Source organism: Sus scrofa, chromosome 13, assembly GCF_054392235.1.
Source record: "Sus scrofa isolate SSC_HxYL_T2T_F1_AM1 chromosome 13, Sscrofa_HxYL_maternal_Yorkshire_Landrace_v2.0, whole genome shotgun sequence".
Taxonomy (NCBI): Eukaryota; Metazoa; Chordata; class Mammalia; order Artiodactyla; family Suidae; genus Sus; species Sus scrofa.
In genome coordinates, this window is record NC_139395.1 from 50,800,665 (window position 1) to 50,823,763 (window position 23,099).

The following is a 23,099-nucleotide window of genomic DNA, read 5'->3' on the forward strand; positions in this document are numbered from 1 at the left end:
TGGGATTAAAATTACATAAAAATATTCCCAGGAATTGTCAGTGAGATATAAAAAATACAGACACGATCTGTTTCTAAATTCCTGCATTTATGTTTCTTTTCAAGAAACAAACCAAAAGATCCTTGAAGATTACCTTGTCTAAGGATGACCAGGAGATCCTTTTATCAATTTAATTTTATTAAAGTAGGGTTGATTTACAATGTTATGCCAATTTCTGCTGTACAACAAAGTGACCCAGTCACTCATACATACATACATACATATATATATATATATTCCTTTTCTTACACTATCTTCCATCATGGCCTATCCCAAGAGATTGGATATAGTTCCCTGTGCTATACAGCAGGACCTCATTGCTTATCCATTCTAAATGTAATAGTTTGCATCTACTAAACTTAAACTTCCAATCCATCCCACTCTCTCCCTCCTCCCCCTTAGCAACCACAAGTCTGTTCAGCAGGATATGAAAGAGAGAAAAATGGAATTGCTCTGACAGACAGCTGAGGACGGTCAATCTACTCCCTGCCCTAGCCAGTCTTTTTATAAAGGTGAAAGACAGCTGGAAGGAACAGAAACTAAAACCCACCAACGCAGTCCCCTAGTCCAGAGCTCCTCTCCTGTGACCTGCTGAAAGTAATTTTTCCACTTGCTCAGTCCTCAAAAACTCCCCAGACACAAACCCACAGCCTCTAGGATGCTGTGTGTCCACATACAATTAGAAATAACCAACGCTGGTTCATTTGCATACAATATAACTTGCATCATGAACAACACACCTTGGGCCTTGTGATCACATCCACATTTTCAATAATTCGCCTGAATGAAGGTGGCATTTTATTGAGAATTCTGTGCTGCAGAAATTCTTGAGCTTTATGAAACATCAAACCACCTCCCACCACCAGGATGGAGCTGTACATCTTCTTTTTGGTATCATCAGATGCTGAAAAGACAGTGAAACCCCTTCCACACTTTTTCTCCGCATAAACAACCACCCCAGGCCAAGGCACCACCATTTCTCATCTCTTGCTTGGATAACTGCAAGAGCCTTCTCAAAGCTCTCTCTCCAACCCATTCTCAACGATGCTGCAATGCAGCCAGAGGAACTTCGCAAAACACGAATGTGAATGTGTTGCTGTCCCCACCCCCCGCCACTTTACTACTACCAAGATTAGGACCAGTATCTCTAAGATTGCCTAAAGAGTGCAGTGTGCTGTGTACCCACCACTCCCACAGCCTTATCCTTGCTCCATGCTCCCCAGCCACACTGGCCTTGACACATGTTTCTTCCTCTACCTGGAATGCCACCCACCTGTGACAACACCCCATTCCCCCTTAGATCTTGCTCAAGTGGTTCTTCCTCAAGAAAGCCTTCCCTGCCTCCCACCCTCTACACCGGCTCCTGAGTGAATATCCCTTATTAAATCCCTCAATCAGAAGCTCTCACAGTCAGTATCCTTAAGTTTAATTGTGTAGCATCTGCCACCGTTGCAGTATCACATCTGTGTGGTAATCTGCCTTGGCTTGGTCTCCTCCATGAGGATCTATGCTCCCCAAGGCCAGGAACCAATTCCTAACACCTGACAATGCAGACACACAGTAGCTGCCTGATAATTTTTGAAAGAACATGCTGCAGGGCAACACTATATCCTAGCCCAAACCCTTTAACTGCTCTCTCCCAGATCCTCAGATGTGCTTACAACAACAGTCTATGCTATGGAGGATGGCTTTATCCAGGCCCAGGGCTTTCCCTTCAAACAGTGAGATGGCAGTCTTCCTGGACATGAGTGCAGTGAGAGCCTCCTCAGAGTCATTGCCAGCCATCAAGCAGTCTCCCTGGGAGGATCCCAAATCCACCTCCTGGGAATGCAGTCTTTCTGGAAGATCAGAGGACTGGCCACGAAGATCCCCTTCAAATCCAATGGGTTTGGATGCAGACTTTCGGTCAGCAGTAGCTTTTGCAGACTTTAATTCAATCAAAAGAACAAGCAAATAGATGGTAAGACTATGACAGAACACTGTTGATGTTCTCCAGCTATAGAACCCCCCACCCCCCGCCCTACTGCTCTACATTCTATAAAGGCTTATCAAAGGCCTGTCACTGTGCCTCAGAGAGGAAACATTTCATAGTATACAATCAAGCACTTGGTCCCCACCCTTGGATGACCTGGGCGTGAAGGGTGGTGGGCAGAAGATGAGGATGTGCTTATAATTCCAAAGCAATCCCAGAAAGGCAGAGCAGACTGCAGAATTCTACCACTACTGGTTGGAAACATGAGTGCAGATGAACTTTTCCCCCTTCAAACTCAGTTTAAGTGGAGTATTTCACAGTGAAATTCCTGGACCAGTGGCTGTTATGGATCCTCATTTTTAGACTTATCTAAGCACTTCATGCTCAGCTGTGGGACAGGAACAATGTGTAGAAAAGGTTTACTGCCCTCTTCTTCTATTATGTGCTGCTGTTTCACTAGCAGATACAAGCTTTAAATTGTGTTCCTGCATCAGACACACTGGAATTAGCTCTGGACAAAGGAATTCGGCTCTTTGCCTATGCCACTCACCTTTCCCATGATAACTAAAAAGTAGGTGAGATTTTACTGAAAGTACTTTTGGATATTCAAAAGCAGATAATGTACATAAATAGGAAAGTATCTTCACTAAATTAACTTTTAAATGTGTGGATTGGTATTCTGAAAATTGGCTTGATGCTTACTGAATAAGAAATCCGTCATCTGGATTTCAAATGTTGATTTCATTTCATTTACAGTCCTTAAAACAGGATCAACTTTAGTACGATGTCAGACTGCAGCCACCACAATGATCCTTTAATTATGGGCAAATCTCTGCAGGGACAAAACTGCCCCTTCTCACACAATTACCACAGACCTGTTCTTGCTTGCTTTGTGTGGCCAGCAGGTAGTGCTCATCATGAGGATCCTCAGGGTCACCCTGGGACCTGTGCTGCAAAGTTGTCATTTTCTGTCCAACGATTCCAAAAGTTGCTGGGTAAAACAAAGCCATTGGAGCCTGTGCATGGAAGAAGAATGACCACCATGGATACTGCCTCCTGAAAAAATCTGATGCATTAAATTTTGTTCTTCAAAAAACATGACTGGCACATCAGATCCTGTAAGTTAAACTGAGTAAGCATTCTCTTTTGGAAGTATCATAATAAGTCAGAAAATTCACTTATTATCAAACTGAATGGGTGATATGACACCATAGAGAAAAGTTCAAAGTAAATGTAAAGTAAGTGCCCAGTAATCTACTTTATAATTTCCTAATCAAATAGTGGCTAATGAAAAAGATGGCCCTCAAATCTATTCTAATCTGTACTCTATTAAGTGTTGGGTTAAATGTTAGGTTAGCGGCTAATTTATAACCAGCTGACATTCTGACCTCATGAGGTTTCCAGCAAGCACATATCCTCTCAATGTGATTGAGCCTGACCAGCTTTCTTTCTGCCCATGGAAATATACACCCATATGTTACCTGGAGTTTTTCATCTCCTAATCGAAACTGGTAAAGAAGGGCAGGGGAATCTGGATGTCGAATCTGAAACTCATGGTCCTGAAGCCCAGAGATGTCCTGATTCCAGGAAAAGATGCTGTCAGTGAATCAGTAAAAGTGCATGTAAACTCTTCAAATGACAATTAAGTCTCTCTGCTATCTAAATCTCACCTATAAAAGGGCTGCCCTACAACTTTCTACCACTTTCACTAAAACTTCATAAATCAAGAGTTCAACTGTACCATGTACACTTCTGAAATTTCCACCATTTATATTTTTGTTCTTTATTATCACCATATACCAATATATACAAATAATGGCCCAAACCAATAAGCAAATCCCCTAATAACTGGAAAAGTCTACCCTGTCTTATGTTCCTCAAAAAACTTTTTTATTCAAAATCATATTACTTGATTAAGGTTAAAAAAAATGTCTAAAACACACAGCATATCAGAGTTACCGTTGTGGCACAGTGGTTAACGAATCCGACTAGGAACCATGAGGTTGCGGGTTCGTTCCCTGCCCTTGCTCAGTGGGTTAACGATCCGGCGTTGCCGTGAGCTGTGGTGTAGGTTGCAGACGCGGCTCGGATCCCGTGTTGCTGTGGCTCTGGAGTAGGCTGGTGGCTACAGCTCCGATTCGACCCCTAGCCTGGGAATCTCCATATGCTGTGGGAGCGGCCCAAAGAAATAGCAAAAAGACAAAAAAAAAAAAAAAAAAAAAAAAAACACATAGCATAAAAAGATAGCAATTCTAATAGAGCAATTATTAAATGTTGACTTTTATAATGCTTTGAAAGTACTTCAAATGATGACTTATTAATTATCTGCACCTGTGTATTTACCTGATGCTATTCATTTACACTTAAAGGTTTATCTTCATCCTTTATTAGAATGATCATAGATTCTAAGGAGAGAGAAATTACCTAAACTCTCTCTAAAAAAACTGTTTTCCAGGGCCTGAGATACATCCTCACAGCTCTGAAGTACGAAAAACTCTCTCCTTAAAAGCTTCAGCCTCAAGGCTTCATCAACTTGGGTTGAAGGAGTAGCATTATACTGTTAAAATTCTAATCACCTTTAAATATCTTAAATTTTCCTGAAAACAAAAATAATCAGCAATTTTGATTTTGCTCCCACCTGATCTAAATGACAAAACGTTTCTTTAAGGTGTTGCAGAAGAAGGCAGTCCATTTTATTTGTTAACTGGCATTCTCTGTAAGGGAACCCAGCTCGCTGCATCAGCCAGTAAAAACATCTTGACACATCAGATCCACCATATGCCAGACATAGTCTAGAGTTAAGAGAAAAGGGTAGGTGGGCAGATTTGTCAGTTAAGAAAATACAGACGGTGTTTCAAAAACTCAATCAGGAGAATTCTCTTGCAGTGCAGTGGGGTAACGGCATTGCCAACACAGCAGCTTGGTTCACTGCCGTGGCACAGGTTCCATCCTTGGTCCGGGAACTTCCACATGCCTTGGGTGCAGCCAAAAATGAAACAAACAAACATCTCAATTAGGCACAGTGAAACATCGCAAACTTCAAGAAATGTTGTAAGAATAAGAGAATGAAAGGAAAGGATGGATAGATGTGAGGGAGAAAGGAAACTAGCAAAAACCAGTGGTGAGCACCTAGAAGCAGTCATGCTATTTGCAAAAAATGCACAAGAAACAGAATACATGTGAATTCCAGCTCATTAAGTCAATATGTGCAGCATATGACAGATGTTTTCCTGTTTATGCTCACCAGCGATGGCATCATAAGACAACTTACAGGAGAAAATCTTAAGAGAAATATTATCCACTAACTAAACATTTCTGCGATTTGGAAAGATCACTGTTGTGCTTGTTTTACCAGTAGAAGACTTGGGTCCAGTATTTTCCCTATACTATGAGAACCAACAGCATTAGACAGTACAAATTGATGAGCCAAAACAATTCGTTCAGGGAGTTCCCGTCGTGGTGCAGTGGATTAACGAATCCAACTAGGAACCATGAGATTGCAGGTTTGATCCCTGCCCTTGCTCAGTGGGTTAACGATCCAGTGTTGCCATGAGCTGTGGTGTAGGTCGCAGACGTGGCTCGGATCCCGCGTTGCTGTGGCTCTGGCATAGGCTGGCAGCTACAGCTCTGATTAGACCCCTAGCCTGGGAACCTCCCATATGCCATGGGAGCGGCCCAAGAAATAGCAAAAAGACAAAAAAAAAAACAACAAAAAAACAACTCGTTCTAGGTTTTAGAATGCACTGTAACCTGGAGTGGGAGGCAACAGATTAACCTTTCTCATGGACTGCTTGGGCCCTCTTTCAAATTTGTATCTATGCCTTAAGAGTCAAACTACCTACGTGAAGGAGAAGAAGAAGAAGTAAAACAACCTGAAGAAGCCATCCTGGGAGCACAAACTGCTGCAAAGAACTGGTCTGTGCACCCCCTGAATGTGCTTACCCATGCTAGGCTCGTCTCAGGAAAAACAAGCAGCAAACCTGCTCCTGACAGTTATTTTACTAACTCTTCTGTCAGCGATGATATAATGAAGGGACTTGACCACCACCAAGTTACTCATCAATAAGAAAAGCAAATACTCAGAATGCTAACTAGCTAGAGAATTCAGACCCGAAAACCTATTTTCTGCTACACGACTTGCCTAAATAAAGCTTTGCTGTTAGTGTGACTGCTAGCTCTCTGCCAGACCAGAGAGACAGACACAGAGCTAACATACACACTTCCTCTGGACTTTGAGGAGCTGCTGATTTGACTCATATTAGAGAGTCCCAACAGGAAGAGTAAAATCAGTTGTTCATAGCCCTGTTAGAATGTGTACTTCCACAATGTAACTGGTTTCCCACGAAAAATGTAGAATATATAATTCCTTATTAAAAAAAACCTTCTAATTTACAGTGCTTTTAGTTGAAAAGGCTGTGTGGGGAGGAACAGGGACTACCACCTCGCGAGTTTCTCACCTAGTGTTCCGATGAGAGACCCCATCCTCCACACAGCACACGCTCGTCTTCTGGTCTCCAACATCGACAATACAAGTGCTGCTTAAACCACTTCCAAAGGTGGCACACACAGACTCCTGATGGACCACAATCCCTAGCAAGCAAACAGCAGAGGGGCAATCAGTTGGGGAGTAGCAAGGGTCCTAAGACAAATATTCTATTAATGTCTAGGCACCTCTAGGCAAGACCTAAGCACCACTGACCCTCCCACAGTAAGCATCTCCATAAGGCAGTAAATTAGATTAACTCTGTCATGAAAAACAAAACAATCTCATTTCAAGCAGATTTCACTGGCCTATAAGACATACCTGAAAAACCCATCTTCATTAGGATCATATTCACTAATTCTTTCACATGCTGTTTATTATAGATATCAGGAATTAACAAGATACACCTATAATACTAAAAAGAAGAACAAAGGGGAAAAAAAAAGATAAAAGGGTTAACACTCATGTCAAGTCAAAATAAAATTCACCACACTTGTCTTCAGAGAGAATTCTCTCTAAAAGAGTAGCAGCAAGGATTAGAGGCCCAGAATAAAAGCCAAAGTTCTTTGCTGTCTTTCTGGTTTTATGAAAAAAGAGAAAAGAGTAAAGTTTTGCGGGCTTTTTCTCTCTGAATTATTTAAAACTTGTAAAATGAAAAAAATGAGAGACAACTGATGTCCAAAAAAGGTCCAGGAAGAAGGCACGAGCATGAGCAAGCATGCTGACTGCAGAGCAGTGGAGAGAAACATTGAGAAACAAACAGAAGGGGAATTCAGTGAAGAAGAAAAGATATACTCAACACATTAAGGTCGAGAGGGCTTTTAGGTCACTGTATTATAAACAACTGAGCACAGTGTACTTTTACTGACAAAGAATCTTAAAGAAGCCTAACAACTGGGAATTCTGGTTTACCTTTAAATCTTTCAGTGGGATTTCCAAGTATTTTTGTATTGCATGAGACCATATTACTTCAATATCAGCCAGAACAGCTGTAAGAGAGCCCCCAGGTCCCTGGTGAATATTTAACTGGCCTCTTCTGATGGGCCAGTGAATATTGTAACAGTCCAATGGATTAACATATAAGGCCTGGAAAAGATGGGGAGATGAATACATTGTTAAAAACTCTTCTCTTGGGGGTTTTCCAGATTCACATTAAAAAATCGAAGGCTAGAAGTTATCATGAACATGTGTTGACTGTTCTAATACTAAGAGTAGAGTATCTAACATCTCAGGACACAGGGTAAATAGCTGGTCCTATGAGCAGGATTACAGAATGCAAGGAAAAAACTAGAATGGAGTGGCAAAGGAAATTAATTTTAGGAACAGGATCTAGGTTTACTTCTTCTATTTCATTATAAAGAAGTTTCCTACCTCTTCTCCTACCAAAAATTCAGGGTGATGAGATGTGTTTGTCCACTTATTTCCAGAGCAGTGATCTAAAATCGCAGGTCGCATCTGCTTGTTGTAGGAACGTGCCTGAAACAAAAGACCATCAGAAAATTCTCTGAATTCATGCAAGAAAAAAAAGGGGGCTGTCCTCTTTTCTCCTTGTTCACAGACCAGATATAGTGGTAAATTTTAATCATAAATTCAAGATATGTGGCAAAATACTCACTGACCACAACTGGATTCTCCTGCTATTTTCCACAATCTTGATTTTTCCTGTGTTATTAACACTTAGGCTTTGATTTACAATCAGTCCAAAATTAATACTGCTCTGCTTAAAGTTGAACACAGATTTATTATATATCAAATAGACTCATGTCCATTCTAAGCAGTATTGTTTTATCCTATTAAAATGACAAATGTGGGAGTTCCCAATGTGGTACAGCAGAAACGAACCTGACTAGTATCCATGAGAATGCGAGTTAGATCCCTGGCCTTGCTTAGTGGGTCAGGATCTGGTGTTGCCGTGAGCTATGGTGTAGGTTGCTGATGCAGCTCGGATCCTGTGTTACTGTGGCTGTGAAATAGTCTGGCAGCTGTAGCTGTGATTCAACCCCTAGCGTGGAAACTTCCATATGCTGCAGGTGTGGCCTTGAAAAAAAAAAATTAAAAGAACAAAAAAAAAAAAAGAAATGACAAATGTACCAAGAATACAGCTTTCCATCAAGACCCTGGAATTATATTAAGACTCCCAGGCTAAATAAATTTTCATCAATTTGACATAAGAAACACAAATTATTTAGCTTGCCTACACATTTGTAACACCAATTCAGGTATTCTGCAGGTGGTTAAGAATGGTTTTAATACCTTTTTTAAGGAAATGCCATATTTAATTTGCATAATGAAATAGGGAAAGCATGTGAATGGATTACAACATAACAGCAGTGGTAAAAGAATAAATCTGAAGAAAGAGTTGAGACTGAACCTGCTCAGGAGACACAGGAATTCGTCTTGTACCATTTGACATCTTTTTAGACCATATTGCTTGATCCACCATTTTAAGGCCATTTTGTCTTTGTTCGTTACTTTCAGGTTTCTAGGGGAAAAGAATAAAATATGAACAGTATAAAGGATGTAGTGAAAAAAGAAACAAATGGCAAAACACTAATTTCATTCAGCAATAGCAAATGCTCCCTTATCAACAAGCAGCATGCCTTTCATCTCTGTCACATGCATTAATCTTAAGAATTCAAGTGGAATTCCTGTTGTGGTGCAGCGGAAATGAATCTGATTAGGAACCATGAGGTTGCGGGTTTGATCCCTGGTCTCACTCAGTGGGTCGGGATCTGGTATTGCCATGAGCTGTGGTGTAGGTAGTAGACGAGGCTTGGATCCCATATTGCTGTGGCTGTGGTATTCCCCTAGTCTGGGAACCTCCATATGCCATGAACGTGGCCCCCCAAAAAGCAAAAAACAAACAAAAAACCACAAAAACACAAAAAAACAAAACAATTCAAAGTAACTTATTTATAAATAAAAAAATGATAACAAAGCCGTCACCATAAACCAACTATTTGCAAAAATCTATAACCTCAAGTGACTTTTTGACTGATAGGAGCACAGCTACTTTATTTTTTCAAGTACTGCACTGACTCTTCCATATATATCTATATAATTCTCATTTTTAGTTTTATAAAAATGTTTTATTGCTTCATGTGTTATTTCACCTAATTAACCAGTATTCAAGCTACTGTGATACTGCAAAGAATATTCTATAAATATTTTCGTAAACTGTTGTTTCCTTTCCATTTTTATTCCAGAGATTTATTCCCTAAAGCAGAAGAATAAGATCCAAAACTAAAAATGAATTTTAGATTCTTAGACTGTCAAATCATATTTAAGCTTGGAAATGAACTTAAGGACAGTCTACTAGTTACGCTGAGAAATGGAAACCTATGACTTACTATCAGAATTATAGAAATTGGAAGTTCCTACAACTACCCTTGATTTAAAACTTAAAAGTACAGTACGAGAAAATGATTGAGATGGCAGAGTTTCAGGACATGAAGCTCATCTCCTCCCCAAAATACGTAAAAAATATATCTACGTGTGGAATGATCTGCACAGAAAGTTTACTGAATGCTGGCAGAAGACCTCAGGGCTCCAGTAAAGCAAGAAAATCTCCACATAGCTAGGCAGGACAAAAGGAAAAAAAAAAAAAAAAAATAGAAAGTGAGAAAGGAAGTGGGATGGGACCTATGATCCTAGAAGGGAGCTAGGAAAGAAGAATAGTTCCTGTACCCTGCTAAGTCTCTCCACCAGCAGGGAGATCAGCCAGAACAGAGAAGGAACTTCAAAGTCTCAGAGGAGAACACAGCAATTGGTTTGTAACAGTTAACTGAAACAGTCCAGCACAATCAGGGCTACTGCCCTGCACTCCTCAGCCCCCTGAGGATACCATCCACCAGGGCAGGCAGGGGCTGGGAACTGAAACTTGAGCTTTGGAGATCAGACTCAGGCAGAGAACTGGGGTTGGCAGGAAAACACTGGGGTTGGCAGTGCAGAAACAGCCTGAAGGGACCAGAGTCTAAAGCAACAACATTTGAGGGTGTAAGGTGAAAAACCCAGACTGGCTTAGGGGCCAGATGTCATTGTTTGGGTGTGTAGAGGGAAGGGGAGGGATCCACCACTACAGCCTTGTGCTTTGTGCACACTCTCAGACAGCAGGACACCATCTATACCACCTCCAGGAGTGATAGCCAAAACAGCTGCTGCCTGGCTCTGGGAGAGGTTGTGGGAACAACTGCCACTGACACCAGCTACAGGGAGTACTCGCATGAGCCACCTGGCAATGACAGAAGTCACAGGAGCAAATGCCTCAGTTGCCAACTACCAGGAGCCACTGTGCAAGCTGCCTGACTCTGGGAAGAGTAGCAGGAGCAGCCGCTGGTGCCTGGCAACAGGAGAGGTCACACAAGCCACCTAACTCTGGAAGGGGTCACACAAGCAGCTGCTGGCCACCACACACACACTTTTCCAACACTGCTCTGGGAGCAATCCCATGAACTGCTGCCACCTCCATCAGAGACACCACCTCTAGAAGCCACCCACCTCCAGGAGAGGCAGCAAGGCACCAACACTCCCATCATGTGTTCTGGATGCACCTGAGCCACCACCACCACCAAGAACTTCGGTACCGGGCAAAGCTGCCACATGTACACACCTGCTGTCAAGGGAACCACAACCATAGAAAGTTAGATAATACAAGAAGACACAGAAATATGTTTCAGACAAAAGGACAAGATAAAAATACACGAAGACAAATAAATGAAGGGAATGATATAGTAACAAGGATCCAAGATCTCAGAGAAAGAATGGAGGCACAAATCAAGAAGTTACAAGAGGAGTTCCCATCATGGCTCAGTTGTTAACGAATCCAACTAGGAACCATGAAGTTATGGGTTTGATCCCTGGCTTCGCTCAGTGGGTTAAGGTTCTGACATTGCCATGAGCTGTGGTGTAGGTTGTAGATGTGGCTCAGATCTGGCGTTGCTGTGGCTCTGGCATAGGCTGGTGGCTACAGCTCTGATTCAACCCCTAGCCTGGGAACCTCCACATGCCGTGGGTGTGGCCCTAGAAAAGACATAAAGACAATAAATATATAAATAAATAAATAAATAAATAGAAGTTACAAGAAATGTTTAATAAAGAGCTACATGATTTACAGAACAAGTAAGCAAAAACAACTAACACAGTATCTGAAGTGAAAAAATACACTAGAAGGAAGCAAGAGTAGGACAGCTGAGGCAGAAGAATGAATAAGTGAGGTGGAACACAAAGTGGTGGAAATCACTGCCATGGAAAAGAATAAAGAAAAAGGAATGAAAAGACCATCTAAGAGACCTCTGGGACAACATTAAAGGTACCAAAATTCTTCACATCATAGGAGTCTCAGAAGAAGAGAGAAAGGGCCTGAGAAAATATTTGAAGAGATTATAGCCAAAAACTTCCCTAATGTGGGAAAGGAAATATTCAAGTTGAGGAAGGGCAGAGAATCCCAAGGAAGACCATGGCTAGACACATACTAATAAAACTGACAAAAAGGAAGTACATTTCCATTCCAAAAAAGAAACAAAGGAAAAATATTAAAGGAATGTGTAACAAATAACATTCAAGGGAACCCCCATAAGGTTATCAGCTGATTTTTCAGCAGAAACTCTACAAAGCAGAAAGGGGTGGCAAGATGCATTTAAGGTGATCACGGGAAGAACCTATGACCAAGAATACTCTACGTAACAAGGCTCTCATTCAGATACAATGAACAAATCAAAAAACTACAGACAAGCAAAAGCTAAAAGAACTTAGCACCACCAAAATAGCTTCAAAACAAATGCTAAAGGAGCTTCTCTAGGTTGAATAAAAAAAGGCCACAACTAGAAACAAGAAAACTATGAATGGGAAAGATAACCAGTAAAGGCAAACATACAGTAAAGGTAGCAAATCATCCACACACCAATGTATCAAAATCAATAGCTGTGAGGAGTGTTCAAATGCAGGATATTGAAAATGCATTTGAAATTAAAGAGGCCAGCAACTTAAAACAATTCTGTATATATTTATAATGCTATATCAAAAATTCGTGGGAACCACAAACCAAAAAAATTACAATAGACACACAACATTAAAAAAAAAAAATCCAGGAGTTCCCGTCGTGGCACAGTGGTTAACGAATCCGACTAGGAACCATGAGGTTGCAAGTTCGGTCCCTGCCCTTGCTCGGTGGGTTAACAATCTGGTGTTGCCATGAGCTGTGGTATATGTTGCAGATGCGGCTTGGATCCCGCGTTGCTGTGACTCTGGCGTAGGCCAGTGGCTACAGCTCCGATTCGACCCCTAGCCTGGGAACCTCCATATGCTGCGGGAGCGGCCCAAAGAAATAGCAACAAGACAAAAAAAAAAAAAAAAAAAAAAAAAAATCCAAATACAACACTAAAGACAGTCATCAAATCAGAAAAGAGCAAAAAAGCAAAAAAGAGGAAGGGAAGAAAAAAGTCCAACATTAATAAATACAAAACAATTAAGCAAATGGCAATAAGTATGCATCAATAATTACCTTGAGTATAAATAAATGCTCCAACCAAAAGACAGACTGGCTGAATAGATACAAAAACAAGACCTGTATATAAGCTGTCTACAAGAGATCCACTTCAGGTCTAAGGACTCATAGAGACTACAAGTGAGGGGATGGAATAAAATATTCCATACAAATGGAAATTAAAAGAAAGTTGGGGTAGCAATACTCATATCACACAAAACAGACTTTAAAGAATATTAATAAGTTTTCCTGTGGCACAGCAGGTTAAGGATCCAGCATTATCAGTGCAGTGGTTTGGGTAGCTGCTGTGGCATGGGTTCAATCCCTGGCCCTGGAACTTCCACCTGCCATGGACACAGCCAAAAAATAAATATATAAAATAAAAAATGATACAAGAGACAAAAAAAGATACTAACTGATAAGAGATCAATCCAAGAAGATATAATAATTATAAATATATATGCACCCAACATAGGGTGCATAATACAGCAACTGCTAATAGCCATAAAAGGCTAATAGCCATAAAAGGAGAAATTAACAGTAACATGATAACAGTAGGGGACTTTAACACTTTACCTTCAGCAATGGACAGATCTTCCAGTCAGAAAATATATAAAGAAACCTAAGCCTTAAAGGATACATTAAATCAGATCAACTTAATATTTACAGAACATTTCATCTGAAAGTAGCAGAATACACAATCTTCCCAAGTGCATATGGAACACTGTCCAGGACAGATCACATCTTGGGCCACAAATCAAGCCTCGGTAAATTTAAGAAAACTGAAATCATATCAAGCATTTTTTCCAATCACAGTGCTATGAGACCAGAAATCAGCCACATGAAAAAAACTGCAAAAAACATTATGTGGAGGCTAAAGGATATGCTACTAAACAACCAATGGATTACTGAAGAAATCAAAGATGAAATCAAAATATTCCTAGACAAGTTTCCTGGTGGCTCAGTAGGTTGAGGATCTGGCATTGTCACTTCTGTGGTATGGGTTTGATCCCTGGCCTGGGAACTTCCACATGCCACGGGTGCAGCCAAAACAAAACAAAACAAAACTAAGAGACAAATGACAACAAAACAGTGATAATCCAAAACCTATGGGACACCACAAAAGCAGTTCTAAGAGGAAAGTTTACAGCAATATAATTTCACTTCAGGAAACAAGAAAAATCCCCAATAAACAACCTAAACTTAAACCTAAAGCAACTAGAGAAAGAAGGACAAAACTCGAAGTCAGTAGAAGGAAAGAAATCATAGAGATCAGAGCAGAAATAAATGAGATAGAGAGGAAGAAAATAACAGAAAAGAACATTAAAACTAAAAACTGGTTCTTTGAAAAGATGATCAAAACCGACAAACTCTTAGCCAGACTCATGAAGACAAAATAGGGAGAGGGTTCAAATCAATAAAATTAGAAACAAAAAAATAAATAAATTACAACACACCACAGAAACATAAAGGATCATAAAAGATTACTTACTACAACCAACTATATGCCAATAAGATGGACAACCTAGAAGAAATGGACAAACTCTTACAAAGGACAACCTTCCAAGACTAAACCAGGAAGAAACAAAATATGAAGAGAAAAATCACAAGTACTGTATTTGAAATTGGGATTAAAAACTTCCAAAAAACAAAGGTCCAGGACCAGACAGCTTCACAGGTGAATTCTATTAAACATTTAGAGAAGAGTTAACATCCATTCTTCTGAAAGTCTTCCCAAAAATGGCAGAGGAAGGAACTTTCCAAGCTCATCCTATGAGATCACCATCACTCTCATACCAAAATGACACAATGACACCACAAGAGAAAATTACAGGCCAATATCACTGATGAAAATAGATGCGAAATCCTCAACAAAATACTAGCAAACTGAGTAAAAGAACACTTTATTTTTTATTTTTTGGCTTTTAGAGCCATGCCCATAGCATATGAAAGTTCTACAGCTGCCAGCCTATACAGCAGGATCTGAGCTTCACCACAGCTCACAGCCTTGCCGGATCCTTTAACCCACTGAGCAAGGCCAGGGATCAAATTCGCATTCTCATGGGGACTAGTTGGGTTCATTACCACTGAGCCATAACAGGAACTCCATAAAAGGATTACATTAAAAGGATAGTACACCATGATCAAGCGGGATTTATCTCAGGGATTCAAGGACTTTTCAGTATCTGCAAATCAATCAGTGTTATATGCCACATCAACAAACTGAAGAAGAAAAACCACATGGTCGTCTCAAGAGATCCAGAAAAAGCTTTTGCCAAATTCAACACCAATTTATAATAAAAATTCTTCAGAAAGCGGGCAGAGAGGGAACCCACCTCAACATAATAAAGGCCATGTATGACAAACCCACAGCTAAATCATTTTCAAAGTTGAAAAGTGAAAGTAATTCCACTAAGATCAGAAATAAGACACAGATGTCCACTCTAACCACTTTTTTTCAACATAGATTTAGAAGTCCTAGCCATGACAATCAGAGAAGAAAAAGAAATATAAGGAATCCAAGTTGGAAAAGAAGTAAAACTGTCACTGTTCGTAAAAGACATGGTACTATACATAAAAAATCCTAAAGTTGATACCAGAAAACTGTTAGAGCTCACATCAATGAATTCAGTAAAGTTTCAGTATACAAAGTTAATACACAGAAATCTCTTGCATTCTTATATACTAACAATGAAAGATCAGAAAAAGAAATTAAGCAAACAATCTCATCTACCATCATATGAAAGGGAATAAAATACCTAGGAATAAACCTACTTAAATAGGCAAAAGACCTGTACTCTGAAAGTACAGACTATGCAGATGAAGGAAATTGAAGAAGACACAAACAAATGGAAAGTAAAACCATGTTCTTGGATTAGAAGAATCAATATCGCCAAAATGATGATACTATCTGAGGCAATCTACCAATTCAGGGCAATCCCTATTAAATTACCAATGGCATTTATTACACAACTAGAACAATTTAAAAAATTATATGGAAACACAAAAGACCCTGAATAGCCAAAGCAATCTTGAGAGAGGAGAACAGAGCTGGAGGAATCACATTCTCTGACTTCAGACTACACTACAAAGCTACAGTCATCAAAATAGTATGGTACTGGCACAAAAACAGAAATATACATCACTGCAGCAATGGTGCTATAGTGGTTAGCATAGCTGCCTTCCAGAAATATAGATCAGTGGAACAGGATAGAAAGCCCAGTAATATATCTATGCATTTATGGTCAACTAATCTATGGCAAAGGAGGCAAGAATAAACAATGGAGAAAAAACAACCTCTTCAATAAGTGGTTCTGGGAAAACTGGACAGCTACATGTAAAATGATATAAGGAGTTTCCATTGTGGCTCAGTGGAAACAAATCTGACTAAGATCCATCAAGACACAGGTTTGATCCACAGCCTTGCTCAGTGGGTCAAGGAGCCAGCATTGCCATGAGCCGTGGTATAGGTTGCAGATGTGGCTCAGATCTGGCATTGCTGTGAGTCTTGTGTAGGCCGGAAGCTACAGCTCGATTCAACCCCTAACCTGGGAACCTCCAAATGCCATGAGTACGTCCCTAAAAAGACAAAAAAAAAAAAAAAAAAAAAAAAAAAAGAAAGAAAGAATTGAAGAACTCTACCACCATACACAAAAATAAACTCAAAATGGATTAAGGGCCTACATGTAAGACCAGATACTATGAAACCCTTCCAGAAAAACATAGGCAGAACACTCTTTGACATAAATCCCAGCAACATCTTTTTTTTTTTTTTTTTTTTTGTCTTTTCTAGGGCTGCACCCATGGCATATGGAGGTTCCCAGGCTAGGGGTCTAATTGGAGTTGTAGCCGCAGGCCTACACCAGAGCCACAGCAATGTGGGGTCCGAGCCACATCTGCGACCTACACCACAGCTCACGGCAACACAGGATCCTTAACCCACTGAGCAAGGCCAGGGATCGAATCCACAACCTCATGGTTCCTAGTCAGATTCATTAACCACTGAGCCACGATGGGAGTTCCAGCAATATCTTTTTTGATCCATCTCCTAGTGTAATGAAAACATAAACAAAAATAAACAAATGGGACCTAATTAAAATTAAAAGCTTTTGCCCAGCAAAGGAAACCACTAAAAAAACCAAAATGACAACCCACAGAATAGGAGAAAAATCTCTGCAAATGAAGTGACTGATAAGGAATTAATCTCCAAAATGTACAAATGGCTCATGCAGCTCAATATCAAAAAACAAACAAGCCAATTGAAAAATGGGGAGAAGATCTAAATGGACATTTATCCAAAGAAAACAGACAGATGGCCAAAGAGCACATGAAAAGAAGCTCAACCCCCTAATTAAGAGAGAAATGCAAATCAAGACTATAATCAAATATTACCTCTAACCACTAAGAATGGCCACCAGCAAAAAGTCTACAAACAATAAATGCTGGAGGAGTGGAGAAAAGGGAACCCTCCTAGAGAGTTGGTGGGAAGGTAAGCTGGTGTAACCACTATGGAGAACAGTATGGAGGTTCCTGTGAAAACTCTACAGAACTACCATATGATCTAGCAATCCCACTCTGGGGCATATATCCAGAGAAAGTCATAGTTTGAAAAGATACATGCACCCCAATGTTCACAACAACACTATTTACAACAGCCAAGATATGGAAGCAACCTAAATGTCCATCAACAGAGGATCAGTAAAGAAGTTGTGGTACATATACACAATGGAATATTTTTTAGCCATAAAAAAGAATGAAGGAGTTCCCGTTGTGGCACAGTGGTTAACGAATCTGACTAGGAACCATGAGGTAGCGGGTTCGGTCCCTGCCCTTGCTCAGTGGGATCCTGTGTTGCCGTGAGCTGTGGTGTAGGTTGCAGACTTGGCTCGGATACTGCGTTGCTGTGGCTCTGGCGTAGGCCGGTGGCTATGGCTCCGATTTGACCCCTAGCCTGGGAATCTCCATATGCAGCAGGGGCGGCCCAAGAAATAGCAAAAAGACAAAAAAAAATTAAAAAAATAAAAAAGAATGAAATAATGCCACTTGCAGGAATGTGGATGGACCTAGAAATTAACATACTAAGTGAAATTAGTCAGACAGACAAGTATCATATGATATCATTAATATGTGGAAACTAATAAAAATGATACAAAAGAACTTATAAAACTGACACAGACTCAAATATTTTGAAACCAAACTTAAAAAGGGGGAAACGTGGGGGACAGAGATACATTAGGATATTGGGATTAACATATACACACTACTATACATAAAGTAGATACTGTATAGCACAAGGAAATTACTCAACGCCATGTAATAACCTATATGGGAAAAGAATCTGAAAAGGAATGGATATATGTATAACTGATTTACTTTGCTGTATACACCTGAAACTAACACAACTTTGTAAGGCAACTATACTCTAAATTTTTAAAAAATTAGAAATAAAAAATGAAACCATCTAAAGAAATTGGGAAAAAATTGAATTACAATGCAGTACACACATTTAACATCTAACATAAAAACTTCTCCTCTATCACTTAGACAATAGAATGTCTACTGCATCCTAGGTAATGCTTACTTTAAGAAAATACTTCTTTTTGCCTTTAAATCATGATTCGATCTAAGATTGTGACAAGTGCTTACTGTTGCAATTCAATTTGCTTACAGACTGAAAATAGAAGCTCAATTTAAACTCTAAGTATGGGAGTTTACATTGTGGCTCAGTGGTTAGCAAATCAGACTAGGAACCATGAGGTTGCGGGTTCGATCCCTGGCCTTGCTCAGTGGGTTAAGGATCCGGGGTTGCTGTGAGCTGTGGTATAGGTCACAGATGCGGCTCAGATCCCGCACTGCTGTGGCATAGGCCAGCAGTTACAGCACTGATTCGACTCCTAGCCTGGGAACCTCTATATGCCATGGGAGTGGCCCAAGAAATGGCAAAAAGGCAAAAAAATTAAAAATAAAAATAAAAAAAATGTAAACTCTAAGTATCTGGAAGATAAAATACGGCATGTGACTAATAGACACCTGAATGCATCAATTTAAGTGAGTTATGATTTTGTATTTTCAACTAACAATCACCTTCATCAATACCCAATTCACCTTGATGGGTTAAAAAACTGGGCTTACTTTTGTTAAAATTATTTCTGTACACTCTACAATTGCTAGCTCAGATAAAAAATGGTATTTATAACCCTGAATGATGTTGGTATTTTAAAATACACTAAAGCTATGAAGACATTGTTCAAGATTACAGTGCACAATGAGTATCTAAGCCCTCCCAAGGAGACAACCCTTGGCTTTCTCTCCAGGTCCTCCCTTTCTGACTTACTTACATTTAGTCCTTCCCTTAGGAGCCAGTTGTCCTTATATAGAGGCTGCCCTTGTTGTTTATGTCTTCGTGCAATGACGTGAGGAATGCTGGCAGGAAGCGTGTCTGTGGCTCGACCAATCCTCAGAGTTGTTGAACCTGGATGTATGACAACGATGAAGTTGCTCTGGATTTGCTGCAAATATAAACATAGAAGTGTGACTTTAGTAAATGACATGCAGATAACAAATTAAATAACAGAGAGCTAACTGTCAAGACTAAGAAGTTAGTTTCCAGTAGTGACTATCAGACTCAAAGTATCAAAATAACTTAGTCAAGGGAGTTCTCTGAAAGGCTTCCAATTACTGCTCTGCTTGAATGAAAACTCATTTTATATCTGTGTTCCCGAGATCTGACTCATGGTACATAGGTCAACAGATATTTGTTTAAATGAATGAAACCTAATTACCCAGGGCAAATTAACCTATGCTTTTTGGGTATTTCTGTGCCAAACACCATGGGTACAATGGTGACCAGTTCAAAGTCCCAACTGCCAGAGAACTTTTCATTTACTAGGAAAGACAGTTAAAGAAGGAATAAGAGTATGGGGAACACCATATTTCATGAAGTGCTGTGTTCCCTAAATCTGAATCACCTAAAGATCCTGTTTAAAAAAAAAAAAAAAACCTCTGAACCTTCACTATAAATTTTCTGATTCAGAATCTCCAGGCAATTTCCACAGTGTGGTGCGTATCACATCCACCTCACAGAATCTCCAGGGAGAGAGAGCGTAAGAACCTGCAATTTACAAAAGACCCTGAGATAATCAGTATGACTGATCGGATATGATAGCACTGTTTGAGAGGGTAAGGGAAGAAATTAAGAGAATTGCTGTTTTGTAATGCTGGAAAGTAAGGCTTTATACATGGACCACTTCTGAGGATATTCATAAACTGTGTTTTGGTCACTGTCTTTAAAAACACTTTACTTTTATCAGTTCTCTGCTTTTTACCTAATGTGGCAAGAGTTTGGGATTAAAAAGCCAGAGTTCATGATTCCATCCTCGTGGGTCAGAAAGCTTTGCTGCATGTCACCATCCTTTCTTGGAAGACAGTGAACAAAGACTGACACAAATCAGGACAGTGGCGTGATGGCTGCGGGCTTTTAGATCCATAATTCTCAAGGGGGCAGAATTTAACCTGAATCACTGGAGAACCTTTACTACACAGACCTGCTGAGAGACCCAGAGTTTCAGGAGGGGTCAGGAAAGAAGGGACTCTGACAATCCCTTTGACAACAGGATGCCTCTGTGGAGAACCATCTTCCCAGCATGACTCCTCAGTCAGCAACTACTCTGCCCTGCCCTTAAGCTACAGCTGTGTCTTCTTGGCTTGTATCCATGTAAAATATTTGCCTAACTTACAGACAAGATACAGTACAGAAACTTCAAGATCAAGACCCTGCCTATTCTCTAACCTTCTTCTAGAGCCAATTCCTTTTCAGTTTCTTTAATCTTTCTACTCCAGGTATCTCCTGATTTCTTAGCTCACCAGGCTGACATTCAGGCCTTCACAAAGGTAATTCCCTTTGCCAGTAATATTCTTTCTCTCTGTTAAATCTTAACCCTTCCTTCAGGTTTGAGGATAAACGTCACCAGACCAGGTTTGTTTGACATCCTACAATGTAATATTATGGCTTTCCTTTTTATGACACTTGGCATTCTTGTATTATTTACTGTCTGTTCTCCCAGCAGACAAAACCTTCATGTAAGAAGGGACTACTGGAGTTCTTTGGTGGCACAGTGAGTTAAGGATTTGGCACTGTCACTGCTGTGGCAAGGGTTCAATCCCTGGCCTGCAGGCACAGCCCAAAAAAAGGGTGGGAGGGGACGACTACTGTCTTATTCACTATTCTATGCATGACACACAGGAGCCTACAGCCTAGTAAGTATTTGTTGAACGGCGATGGCACCACTTCTACACGGTATGGTGCCATGCAATATAGTTCTCAGGATTTTGTGTGCTATGGCAGGCAACATTTATGTAGCAGACTGAGTTAAAGAGATGAGGCTGCTTGCTATTAGGGACACCTGTACCTCATTAATGGTACACAGGTTGCAGCATGCTGACTGGGAAGCTTCGGGGGAGTAAATGTAGTTTTCTAAAGTGTGGACAAACACTTGTTAATATATCTACTTTGATGTAACAGAAAATAAGGAGCTAGTACATCCCTCTCATCATTTCCTGAATATTACTGCTTTATGTAAGAGTGAATAAAAAAGTTTCTCAACAAGTAGTGGTATAGGTACCACAGATATGGAAAATCCAAAAGGTGTTATATAACTAATGGCAGTTCAGCAAATGTTGCTATACTGCCTAAGGGTCTAGGCTCTGGATTCACAGATCTGAAGTCAAATTCAGACTGTGCCACTTCCTTGCTCTGGATGAAGTTCCTACCTCAGGGAGTTATTGTGAGGATTAAATGAGTTAATCATGTAGCTCTTCCAAAATTCTCCACTACCTTCAGAAGAGGCCAGACTCTGGATTATATGACCCCAATGATACTGCCCCTGTTATGATCTCCAATCTGTCTTGCTCCCTTCTTCCTCAATTCCACACATCTTGAGCTCCACCATTTCAAAAGCTCTCTTGGCTCAAGTGTCTAGCACGCTGTTAGTTCAGGTGTCACCTCCATTGAAGAAACAGTTCCTGACCGTGAGGCCTGGAGGAGATACATGCTGTGTACCCAATACTTCGCCCTGCGGTCCTATGCACTTGCCCATCCTACAGCATACCCTAATACTGCCCTACTCTCTCCTCACAAAGCGGGAGAGTCCTAAACGGTGGTAAATGGCAAGGCCCTTACCCACCATCCAGTCTGCCCCCTCAGCTGACTGGGAAGGTGACAGCCCTGTCCTGGTTTTAGGGCCGGGGAGGCTGGCGGTCGCACAGCCGCTGGTGGACGTGGGCAGTGGGACGCAGTCAGTTACTGGGCCGTCTGCCCTGTAGCCCCCGAGCCTGCGAAGAAAGACCTCCCGCACCACCCACGAGGGTAGGGGCCCGGAACCTCGCGTCAGAAACGAGCCAGCTTCCTCCCCTTGTTCCGCTCCGCGGCCTTCCGCCCCCGCCCAGAAGCCGAGTCCCAGGCCCGCCCCCAGCGCCCCACCTCCTGTAGCGACTCCGGCACCAACGCGGGCACGATGGGTCGCTTCACGCCGCGCTGTTCCTTCTCCTTTTCCCCACCCTTCTCCTTTCCGTTCTCTGCGTCCCCTTTCTCCGCCTGGGTCATCTTGGCCGCGGACGCCTCCCTAGCTCGAGCCTCAGGGTCGCGCCCCGGACTGGCAAAAACAAGCTTCCACAAGAAGGAGCAACCTCCCAGCGACCCGCCCACAGCCAAGATGGCCTCCGGGAGTCGGCCCAAAGGCTTCTGGGAAAGCGGAAGGGCGGAGCTGTCCGGAGGAGGGCGGGGTGAGCTGGATTGGGTGGATAATGGATGCTGTGATTGGTCCTCGCTGTAGCTTGCCCGCCGCGGACTTGTTTTGTTTTGCGTGCTTGCTGTGGAGCAGCTACTAGCTGCTCCTTTCGTCCTCTTACGTGTGCCCTCTCAGACGCCATCCATAATACAAGTTCCCTCCGTACATCACTGGCTGTGCTCTGATACTAGGATTTTTTTGGAGTTAGGGCTCCTATGTACTCCTTAGATCACTTTATCCAGTTTCATAGCTTTAAAGAATGAAGATAGCTCTCAAATATGTATTTCCAGTTTGGATCGTTCCCAGAGATCCAGACTGGTAAACAACCGCTTATTTAGG

At 41.1% G+C, this 23,099-nt stretch overlaps 1 protein-coding gene across 50 annotated transcripts in view; it reads right to left on the reverse strand.

Annotated features, from left to right (window-relative positions):
• ACTR8 (actin related protein 8) overlaps nt 1-22,687 on the reverse strand; it is a 37,293-nt gene extending 14,606 nt beyond the window's left edge. For all 50 annotated transcript variants that reach the window (XR_014823336.1, XR_014823296.1, XR_014823302.1 and 47 more), the window contains exons 1-12: nt 22,454-22,687; nt 19,314-19,484; nt 8,866-8,976; nt 7,866-7,970; nt 7,407-7,580; nt 6,816-6,909; nt 6,469-6,601; nt 4,650-4,803; nt 3,493-3,588; nt 2,887-3,027; nt 1,701-1,965; nt 780-943 (exon numbers count right to left, since the gene is read on the reverse strand). Coding sequence is in view for 1 of the 50 variants with exons in the window: in XM_001929049.7 (XP_001929084.3) it covers nt 780-943; nt 1,701-1,965; nt 2,887-3,027; nt 3,493-3,588; nt 4,650-4,803; nt 6,469-6,601; nt 6,816-6,909; nt 7,407-7,580; nt 7,866-7,970; nt 8,866-8,976; nt 19,314-19,484; nt 22,454-22,576 (1,731 nt within the window). In the remaining 49 variants the exon portion in view is untranslated. The remainder of the gene's footprint in view (nt 1-779; nt 944-1,700; nt 1,966-2,886; nt 3,028-3,492; nt 3,589-4,649; nt 4,804-6,468; nt 6,602-6,815; nt 6,910-7,406; nt 7,581-7,865; nt 7,971-8,865; nt 8,977-19,313; nt 19,485-22,453) is intronic.
• Between the last annotated feature and the right edge of the window lie 412 nt (nt 22,688-23,099).